Source organism: Dermacentor andersoni, chromosome 10 (assembly GCF_023375885.2).
Source record: "Dermacentor andersoni chromosome 10, qqDerAnde1_hic_scaffold, whole genome shotgun sequence".
NCBI classification, from domain to species: domain Eukaryota; kingdom Metazoa; phylum Arthropoda; class Arachnida; order Ixodida; family Ixodidae; genus Dermacentor; species Dermacentor andersoni.
The window spans coordinates 102,331,281-102,343,028 of NC_092823.1; the positions used below are offsets into that span (position 1 = coordinate 102,331,281).

At 42.6% G+C, this 11,748-nt stretch overlaps 1 protein-coding gene across 1 annotated transcript; it reads left to right on the top strand.

Moving 5' to 3' along the window:
* Window positions 1-665: 665 nt before the first annotated feature.
* LOC126544549 (male-specific histamine-binding salivary protein-like) lies at window positions 666-9,329 on the top strand. Its single transcript, XM_055077691.1, has 5 exons — window positions 666-757; window positions 1,405-1,562; window positions 3,862-3,944; window positions 4,386-4,487; window positions 9,037-9,329. Exons 1-5 carry the CDS (start codon window positions 677-679, stop codon window positions 9,192-9,194), a joined length of 582 nt encoding a protein of 193 aa, XP_054933666.1. The 5' UTR covers window positions 666-676; the 3' UTR covers window positions 9,195-9,329.
* Window positions 9,330-11,748: the final 2,419 nt, after the last annotated feature.

Consider the following 11,748-nt stretch of genomic DNA (forward strand, 5'->3'; position numbering starts at 1 on the left):
AGAGCCAGCTCCCACTGGCTTGTTTGCCAGGATACAGCGGGCAAATAATAGCTGGTTCGCTGAACTTGCATTCTTGGCAAATATACTCTTCGTATATATATATATATATATATATATATATATATATATATATATATATATATATATATATATATACAACATTTCCCCATATTTTGCCCAGCTTCAATTCTGCTCTCTAGCGCTATTGATGAAGCTGCGCGTAGAAGCACATCAAAAAAAAAAGAACAATGCTGGTAGTTTAGCTACGGTGTCAATATATCCATGCACTACCACGTAGAGCAACATAGCCTATTTGAGCATAATCTTTCCAGGTACGTCAGAAATTTGTCATTGACGTCAAAGGTAGGCTGGCATATGTGTACAGGGCAGGACTGGTAACAAGGGGGTGACATTCTAGCAGCTACATTCCTTCTGAATGTCAAAGCCGATTTGCGTAGAAACGCGAAAAGTTCATTGCCGTTGATAGCAATGGCATGCGAGAACATGTAGAGATAAATATCGAATTCACGAAACGAAAGGGGCCTCTTCGCCTTGACTGCGAGCAAAACTTACCTTGGTGATGTATCTAATATTGGCATTGCTTGCACTGGCCTTAGGCAACGAATCGGCAGGCGCAGAATCTTCGAGTGCGGTCAGTGATCAAAGCGACGTATCGATGGTTCAGAAAAGCGACGCTATACAGCGCCCAGTGTGGGCAAACGAGACTAGGCTTGGAAAATATCAGCACGCAGAGGAGGTGAGCGCTGAGTTTTACAGTAGATTATCTGCATTTCAAAGCAAAAACGTGGAAGTATGTAAAAGAATATGATGTGCGGGGATGACTGAGAGCCTAATTTTCGAGCAGAAACTGAAGAGACCACGTCGCCAAAACCACTTCACTTAGCTGTAAAGACTAGCATACTGCTCTCGAGTTTTGTGAATTTCGCAATATGATCGAATGATCACAGCGACAACAGCGTTCTCTTATACCCCGTAATGGAATTGGTTCTTGATTTCCTATGTTACCTGAGTGACATGACTGTATCGGTGAATTTCTGGCCATGTGCAGAAATTGTGCAATGCAAGCACACGACATGTAGTGTGCTGACGGCATTTGGCTAAAGCTATGTGAAATAATTGATCGCGGCACATCCGGAAAGTGTGAAATGCCAACTCTCCTGTCGGTGTCACTGAAAGCTACATTAAAGATATGTTTAACACAAATCTCTGAAATGGCAATGTAGAGTCGGTAAACAAATTTAACGTAACTGTAAAAATTCTCAATATTTTCAATGTCGGAGAAACGAAAGGTAGCCTGTGTAGCTGCCGGACAAGTCTTGGTTCTTTTTTATCTTTTATTAAGTTCAGACGGGCAGTTCAAATGTTTATTCTCTTGTATTACAGGTCTTAAATGAAACTGGAATATTTTACCTTGTCAGATCGACGTACACTGAAGTAGACACATTGTGGGGCACAAATTTTTCTTGCGTCAGCATGCGACACGACATCGAAGACAACAGTACGACTTATTTCTCATTCAAAAACTCGTCAGAGTCGCCAAAGTAAGTAAACTAGGGTGGTTGCTTGGGCTAGTTGGTAATTCATGATAAAAAATGACGTACAGCGCCGAGGACAACGTCCTTGTTATTCGTGTTGTACATCGTCTTTTTTCATAAATTAAGTAATGTGTCGCAGTGAGCCATCAAGACGACGCAGAAAAGAAGTACTTTTGTTAGCTGCCTTATTTTGAGGTGCAGGGCTGCCATACCAAGGCATGCGCTCTTCTTCCGTGTGTATGTATTTTCTTCTTGTAAACTTTACCTCATTCCTACTGAGCACGACACGGTGGTGCATGCTTAACAGCATAGGTTTATTGATCCCTACAGTCTTAGAATGAACACGTTGATTAAGGGCCGAGACAAGACGCAGAAAAAGCAAGAAACAAATGCTACCCTACCAAATATCAACACATCATTTCAGATAAGTTGTTGCACTTGCAAAAAAAGACCTTATACACATGAACACTACGCCAAATTTTTGTTGAAATTGATTTACAAACCTCCTTGACGACCCCATATTTACAAGGTTAATTTTTTTTCAGAAGAGTGCGGTTCCACACCAATTCGGATGAAGTACCACAATTTTAGTGAATGAATATCTAGTGAAATATTTGTATGAAGGAAAACATTTGGAGACCTTCGAGAATACGGATATTTAAGCCCACAAAAATATGCCTTGTGCTATTTTCCCTGAAGAATCCGCTGTAAATTCGTGAACCTTTAACAAGCAATATCACATCGCCCTACACTATGCAGAATGCCGAAAATATCACGAACTCTGCTTTCTCCTCTTGACACTACGTGGTACAAAACCTTAGCGCCGCCCTGCCTAGCAACACTGGTCTTAACCGCCACGGCAGCACTGTCGCTATGGTGTTTTGCCACTTTGCTCAAGATTGCGGATCCAGTCTCAACCGTGGGGGACGCATTTTCATGCGGGTAAAAGGGACGAAATGCTCATTTACCGGCCAATGGGTCCACAATAATGAAGCCCAGGTGGTCAAAATTATTCCGCAGGCCTCTCCCTCTCTATGGCTTTCCTCCTATTCAGATGGATGTTGTACTACGTAAAACTCCAAAACATGTTTTTCTTTACCACTCGTTATTGCTTTTTTTTCATTAGAGGGAAATTTCTCATATCTTTATGCGAGCCGTATGCAAAACAATAGTAATGTGAATCCGCGGAAGTGCTTCTTGCACAATTTCTCATGTCCTGTATCTATAAGTTATTACTAGTCCTTAAGATAAATAAAGATGTATCGTCTCTACATATGACAAAATATTCGTCCATGACTTGCCAAGAAAATGAGGAGCAGTGTATAATGTTGTGGCTAGTAAACCTAAACCTCGCCTCTGTTTTTCGTGTCGTCAATATTCAGAGACTGTATGAACTACTGAAAAATATATCTAAATGTTTTCGATGTGAAAGAAGAGGTAAATTCATTTTAAGCGCAAGTTCATGACCCAGGCGCAGAGGAAGGATCGGGGCCATAGCATCCTGGACTAAGGGAGGCCTCCTACCTTAGGACGAAAACGATTTTCTGCTAAATAAACCTTTATTCATGATCATCGTAGTTATTGCGCAAGAAGTCATACACCGAAAACAAGAACTAGAAAGGCGCCAACTTCCTCCTCAATCTACTTCAGGAAACCAATGATGAAGTGAACTTGGCAGCCATTCCTCTGTCCATACACACATAAAAAAACAGCTGCCATAAACCTTGTTTTTATCTTGCTGTTGAGACAGCCATTGCTGAAAACAGTTCAGTCTGCAAATAAGTACGCAGGGAACTTGACTGATTGCGCTCTCTCGCTATTCGTTTCAACTGTATTTTATACACCTTTGTAAAGGCATGTATAGAACGCACAGCTTTGTTTTGGCTGTTCTTTTTGCTTTCCTTTGTGCGTGTCTGTCTGTCTGTCTGTCTGTGTGTGCGTGTGTGTGTGTGCGTGTGCGTGTGCGTGGGTGTGTGTGTGTGTGTGTGTGTGTATGTGTGTGTGTGTGTGTGTGTGTGCGTGCGTGCGTGCGTGCGTGTGTGCGTGTGTGCGTGCGTGCGTGCGTGCGTGCGTGCGTTTATGTGTCTGCGTGTTAATAGCATGCACCTGTACTTTGCTTCAGAGTACGGTTCCTGCGTATTTTGCGAAATGTAATGTCAATATCTGAAGCAAACGCGCCCAGAAGTACGTAGTAATTACAGCTGAATTATTGCCTAGTTAGGAGCTCAACTTGAAACACATAACAAACTGAGCTGCGCAAATACCATTAGTCATGATCTTTTATTCATGGAAGTCTACATTTCAGATTCTATACGCTAAATATGTCAACTACACTAACTACGACGTTTGGGTACAATAGGTCTAACGCCATTCAGTACCAGCTACCAAGTAAGTTTACCTTCTGTCAGATTATCATACGGCTTATTTATCCTTTGATATTATACTAAGCCGTGGCCAAGTCAGGGCTAACGTGTAGGACGTGTCCCCTTACTGTAAACGAGTTCAGGGTCATCAGAGGCAATGCTGAATGTATTGCTCTCTCGTGGTGCTACATACATGCAAGAAATCTACATGTTTCTGATTGTCCGTCTCTCGGGTATTTTAATGGCCTTCGTTGCATGTAACAGTACAAAAGTTCTAGGATATCGTTACCTACCTGTCTCTTAAGTAGTTCGATGCTTTCACTGAAACTGATGATGCTACTCAGTAAATAACTATTGGCCTATTGACAAGACTCTTTTCAACATATTTTTGCCGCACTTCCGCTTCACCTCTATTAGAACTGTTGTTTGTACTGATAACTATATTTTCCTCCATAACTCTTTGCAGACTGCTCACTTGTAAATAATACAATCATATTTACTAGTAAGGAATGCACACTTATGAGTGTCGAATATGGAAATGAAAACACTGACTACAATGACGCCAAAGGTGGGTAACAAATGTATTCCTCTGTACCTAAATAGCAGATTAAAATTAGCGAACCATAAAGAGGTAGCGTTTATCGTGTACTTGGTGCATAGAATGCTCTTACCAGCATGTTAACCATGGCAAAACTCGTAAAATACACAAAGAAAAATGCGCCGCATCTTAGCAAAACAGTTAGGACAATGTGAAGTTTCACCAGAAACTGGGTGTTACGTGTAAACATGACTGCAGTAGACGTTTTCCACAAGTATTGGCACACATCACGGTCACAACACTTCCACTGACTAGAGCGACGGCCACGGCTATGGGTCAACGACCACACAATGAGGGCTGTACCATAAAAGATATGAACTGGAGTAAATTAACAACACCAGTAATAAACAAGGACCTAACAGACACTACCTCTAGCGACTTTTTTTTTTCAGAGTGAATGCATGTGCAAGGTATCCCAGCTAACGTCACCATCATCATCACCATCAGCCTGGTTACGCCCACTGCAGGGCAAACGCCTCTCCCATATTTCTCCAACTACCCCGGTCATGTACTAATTATGGCCATGTTGTCCCTGCAAACTTCTTAATCTCATCCGCCCACCTAACTTTCTGCCGCCCCCTTCTTCGCTTCCCTTCCCTTGTAATCTAGTCCGTAACCCTTAATAACCATCGGTTATCTTCCCTCCTCATTACATGTCCGGCCGATGCCCATTTCTTTTTTTTTATTTCACCTAAGATGTCATTAAATTGCGTATCTTCCCTCACTTAATCTGCTCTTCTTTTTTATCCCTTAACGTTACACCCATCATTCTTCTTTCCATAGCTCATTGCGTCGTCCTCGATTTAAGTAGAACCCTTTTCGCAAGCACCCAGGTTTCTGCCCCGTACATGAGTACTGGTAAGACACAGCTGTTATACACTTTTTTCTTGAGGGATAATGGCAACCTGCTGTTGATGATCTGAGAATGCCTGCCAAACGCACCCCAGCCCATTCTTATTCTTCTGATTATTTAAGTCTCGTGATCCAGATCCGCGGTCACTACCTGCCCTAAGTATGTGTATTCCCTCAACACTTCCAGTCCCTCACTACATATCGTAAACTGCTGTTCTCTTGCGAGACTGTTAAACATTACTTTAGTTTACTACAGATTAATTTCTAGACCCGCCCTTCTGCTTTGCATCGCCAGGTCAATGAGCATGCATTGCAATTGGTCCCTTGAGTTACTAAGCCAGGATTATCGGCGAATTGCAAGTTACTAAGGTATTCTCCATTAACTCTTATCCCCAATTCTTCCCAATCCAGGTCTCTGAATACCTCCTGTAAACACGCTGTGAATAACATTGGAGAGATCGTATCTCCCTGTCTGACGCCTTTCTTTATTGGGATTTTGTTGCTTTCTTTATGGAGGACTATGGTGGCTGTGGAGCCGCTATAGATATCTTTCAGTATATTTACATACGACTCGTCTACACCCTGATTCCGTAATGGCTCCATGACTGCTGAGGTTTCGACTAAATCAAACGCTTTCTCGTAATCAATGAGAGCTATATATAAGGGTTGGTTATATTCCGCACCTTTCTCTATCATCAAATTGATAGTGTGAATGTGATCTATTGTTGGGTAGCCTTTACGGAATCCTGCCTGGTCCTTTGGTTGACAGAAGTCTAAAGTGTTCCTGATTCTATTTGTGATGACCTTAGTAAATACTTTGTAGGCAACGGACAGTAAGCTGATCGGCCTATAATTTTTCAAGTCTTTGGCGTCCCCTTTCTTATGGATTAAGATTATGTTAGCGTTCTTCCAAGATTCCGGTACGCTCGAGGTCATGAGGCATTGCGCATACAGGGTGGCCAGTTTTTCTAGAACAATCTGCCCACAATCCTTCAAGAAATCTCCTGTTACGTGATCCTCCCCAGCTTCCTCCCCCTTTGCATAGCTCCCAAGTCTTTATTCACTTCTTCCGACAGTACTTGTGGGATTTGAAATTCCTCTAGTCTATTCTCTCTTCCATTATCGTCGTGGGTGTCACTGGTACTGTATAAATCTCCATTCAGCTAACGTGGGCCAACTCTGCCAGCTAACGTGGGCCAACCTAATTAAGATAGGGGCTTCGATATTCAAAGATTGGACCGAGGTTCTTTTACGCTAACTGCTTACGCAAGCGTGAGATTTTCTTTTTCGTTTTGGGATTGATAAAGAAATCAGTGAAATTGTTTTTCTACCTAAATTGATGAATACTTGTACATTTGCGCAAGCTCGAGTGTTAAATTCGTCAACGCATTCATAAAACAGCATAATTACCAGTTGCCAGCTCATTAAAATTATTTCCAGTTATTTTTCCCGCATTTCGAAGTTATGCCACAAAAGTGAACGTGGACGCAAAGTAAAGGCACATTTACGTGCGTAGCAAGCGCGACAGCAGCGGTCTCAAAAAGGGTTTCCTACAACCAACCCCGTTTTGTAGCGCACTCGGTGACTACGTAAAGTGACAAGTCGGCAATACACTCGTTGGATGTTGCATTAAGTAAGCAAACGCGCAACGCAATATTCTACAGTAGTGTGCACCGGTGTAGGGCAGTGATAGAAAGTACGATGAAGCAACGACCAAAAAAATGCATTTTCATTGATTGCTGCCGTTACACCACCAGCTTGCCACTTTTACGCAGCCATCAAGTCAGCCATTTTATTATTTTTTTTTATTTCTGTGAAACCCGTTTTGACCGCGCATGCTGTCCTACGCTTGAGGCGCGCGGCCCTGCGCTCACTTCGTCTTAGTTTTCTCGCTTAGCGTCACACCTTTGAAAAGCGGAAATAAAATTGTTAAGAAGAGGGAGGGAACTGAAAGCTATTGAAAACTATATCCTCGAATGCGACGCACAATTTGACATGTGAGCTTAAGCAATTAAGCAATTGTATTTGAATAGACGCAGATTTGTTTAATTAGGTAATCAATTATACCATTTTCCTGTTTGTGCATTGTGGCTCCTAAGAACGCTTTGTTGTTAGGATCCTAATATCTAGTGGCCGCCTCGTTTTTTTAGTAGACAGGGTAGCGTAAGCAGGCAGACCCAGCCAGGCATAAGGACTAGGTACAAGGTCCAGATCTATTCGTATGAGCCAACCAGAAAAACAAAAAAAAAACAAATGAGGTCTTAGTTTATGGTGCATGGTTTCCAAGGGTGACATGCGAAAATTGCAGCTCTTTCTCTGATAAGGAAACTGCAGGAACTCAGATGCGTTATGTTCTTTAGTGATCCTCATTTACTTACAGTGTTAATGACTTACCATCTAGCACCAAACGAGCATCCAACAAGTGTTTAGAAATCTGATAATCATAAAGCTGTCTGTACTAGAGCACTGAATGGGCCCGATTTTTCGGCCCGGGCCCGGAACAGGGCGTACATGAACGATCCCAGCCCGGGCCCGCCCGAACCCATGTTATTAAGCCTGGTCCGGGTCCAGGCGTTCATTACTAAGCTTAGCCCGTGTCCTGTGCATTCGTGACATGGAAAAGATCCCCTGTTGGTCAGAACTAGTCAGGAGCCTCCACTGCGGCATGCCACATGATCACATCGCAGTTTTGGCACGTAAAACACCACAATTCAAGTAAGCTTACCCAGGGTCCTCGTGTGGATGATCAGGCCAAGCCTGTAATAATGAATAATATAATTTTTACATAGAGATTGTACCGTATACCTCAGCCTCACATTCTTGCAGTCTAATGAGCTGTAGTGTGCCAGCAATAAAAGACAAAAATTTTTGTTTCTTCAATGGAAGCAACAGTGATCTAGCCCATTGCCGGTGCTGTTATTTTTCAGCTGCTGCTCATACATTACCTCGATCGTACGTTTTGAGCCTATGAGGTCAATCATCATGCGAATTAATGTCTATATATCGTGAAACAGGCGAATTCACGAGCACGAAACACAATATAAACGCACAACTAGAAATAGCTAGCTTTAGTGCTAAAGTAATACAATAGTATCGAGAGTTGCTGTAGTGCTATCGCAAAAGCGGTAACAGGAAATGGCTTAAAGAGCAGTTCTAGTGTGATTTACTTTTCCTTACACGGAAACAATGTTCGTTTACATGCAAAACAAGAAAATGAGAACTGCGTCAATTTTTCTATTTTATTTGTTAAGGTATACTTAGAGCAAGTTCTTTCCACGTGCCACTTAGGCTTGGCATAGAATGACTTCGAACATACAATAGACAATGCTCGTGTGTGCGTTAGGGCACTGCTTAAGCGCTTTAATGGGCCGACCCGAGTCCGACCCGGGCCCGTGGCGTCAAGCCCGAGCCTGGCCCGGGCCCGCAGCTTCCAGCCCGGGCCCTGCCCGGGCGCGCCAAACTACGCTTCGGACGGCCAGGCCCACGGGCCGGGCCGGAGACGGGCTTTCGGGTAGGCCCAAGCCCGTGCAGTCCTCTAGTCTGTACCGTATAAGCATACGAATGACATTTATGTGTTCGGTGCTGAATGCCCTATGGCACGTGTGATGCATGACGCGGCCGTCGTTCGTGTTTAGCTTACAGATGTCCCCCTAAACTATCTTTTCAGGATGTGAACTCTGGGCCAGCGAAGAACACCTCAAGAATGATACTGTCCCTGTATGTTGTTACTTTTTATTTGATATGCTCTGTGCGCAACAAGGAACTTACGACCTATACGAAAAGGAGAAGTGCAAGAGTGACTCAGTGGTCCCTGTTGCTTTATGATATCATGTTCCTCACGTTCACAGCAACAGATAGGGTTAACATTTAGCATGGAATGTTGGTCACATGTTGCACTGTGACGCGCAGGAGTGTTTATTCTACATATAAATGACAATATGTATTTAAAATAAAGCTTACTCGCTCATTGCAACGATTGTGTAGTCCACTCTCTCCATTGTGCTGTTTTTCTACATTGGCCCCTTCTTTCTGTATCTTTCAACCTGGGAATTCAGGTGGCAAAGCTTCGTAGTTGTTAAATCATCAGAATCGCCCACCACTTATACACATACGGTACATTTTCTTTGCAGCTAATGTACTATTCAGGTTGAAAACGTAATGCTTCATGGATTTATCTGCAATTTTCTATTTTCCACAGATACCATGTTTGTCGGCTTGACTACCCATGTGTATCAAATTAGTGAATACTCTCCTTTTGCCAAACTACGTGCTATCCTCCTCTTGTTACTCAGTAAAAAAAAACTGTCACTACAAAACGTTTATAGCATGGTTCTATCATATGGCCATGACCAATTTCAATTCCAGTGTGATCTTTTTTTGAAGAATTAGAACACCTTTGCAATGTATTTATTGTGTTCTTGTCATGTAACCTTGCATAAATTTTAAGGCGATATATGATACATCATGATTAAAAAAACAGGCGCAGACAACAAAACGAAAGTTTAGCACAAACATTTTTTCGTGCTCTCTTTTATATTCAGTGCAATATAAGCTAAGCATCTTTCCTCGAGGCCTACTCGAGGAAAGATGCTTAGCTTATGTTTGTAACATCGCCTTTAGAGTATAGACATCTGCAAGATGAACTAAAAAAATAATTTTTCTCAGGGTTTATAATATGTCTTACTTGCTCATTTTCTGTTTCTGCTTTTTGCACCGACTATGTGAGCCAAAATGTGTAAGGTTCCCTCTGAACCTTTTCATTAAAATCAACTGATTGCAAACTTTAATATACATATTGTCCAACAGCCCATTTGTTGTATTAATACCTATAAAACGAGAAAAATATATTTTAATCTCCCAGCTCGACCACGGACACCGTCTTCCAAAATGGCGATGGGTTTCAAGTTATGTCAAACAGCGTGCTGTAGCGTAGTAGTCTTGTGTTAAATCTCAGCGAGCAGGTTTCCTACGAAACCAAAAGCCCAGCGACCTCACTAAGCATACGAGGGTGCACCTGAGATGAATTTATAATCGGAACCCTGAGACACTACATCTTGTATGAATGACATTTACTAGGCAACAACAACGACAACAACAAAAAGACTCCTCATGGATACAGAAAACACGGAAACTATGCAATGATATGTCAAAAGCGCAAAAAAAAACATGTTTTTATCTAACTCAATGTATACGCTATAGCATTCACAGCACCCCTATAAAAGCAAAGCTAGCATTTTTTTCGCTTTCTCAGACGGGTCGAGAGGGTCATTGGCGATGAAAGTAGCGCCAAGCGGCTATCGAATGCTTATACCGGGCGTCCCAAATTTCATGCACCACGAGTTAAATACATGCAAATGCCACGTAGCTGGACTGACCCAAGGTAATCCTGTTTGCCGTCTCTTGGAGATACTGAGATCATTTTTGTCTTGCACGTATATACATAATTAGTCTTAATTATTTAATGAACTCCTCCATTATTATAATTAGATGAAACGTCTCAATGAGAAAATGGTACAGCAACATGAAAAATTCCCCATACAGCTTTCTTTATCTCAATGCTTCCTACGTCAAATTGTATTTCGAGCGTCAAAGAAGCTCGCGAATACACGCAAAATTGCCGCCTGACTGACCGCTCGTGGTACTTTCCATTGCGTTTATGAGCCATTTCGCTTGGGTTTGCCCCCTAGTGAGGGCAAACGCAAGCGTGCCTGCACCGATGCTTTATATGCCTACACGGCTGAAATTACACGGTTAACACAATTTCATGTCGTGCACGCGTATCTACATGCAATCATCCTTGTCAGAATCACGCGACAACGGCTGTCGCCGTGCGTAGAAGTTCAAAATAAAAATAAATTAAGGGGTTTTACGTGCCAAAACCACTTTCTGATTATGAGGCACGCCGTAGTGGGGGACTCCGGAAATTTTGACCACCTGGGGTTCTTTAACGTGCACCTAAATCTAAGTACACGGGTGTTTTCGCATTTCGCCCCCATGGAAATGCGGCCGCCGTAGCCGGGATGCGTAGAAGTTGAAATCGCAAATGCGTTGTGACGTAGCACCCAGAGACGACCGGCCGCCCACAGTGGTCAAGCAATGTGCCATTAGTCCACGGTGACGTAAGTCAGACACTGCCACGAGGTTAAATTCTTATACGCTATTGGTATTTTGCATACGACGAAGGCACAGTTGCAACGACTCGAGCGGTTCAAACGTGAAGCAGTAAGAAAGAGAGATTTCTGTGGGTTATCAAGGATGGCAGAAATGGACGAACTCCACAAATATTCGCAACCACACTTTATACAGGACTGCGTAGAATTTTAACGCGAAGCGTAAGTAGGTCATCTGCAATCTACCCTTCCAGGCAGAGTGATACTCT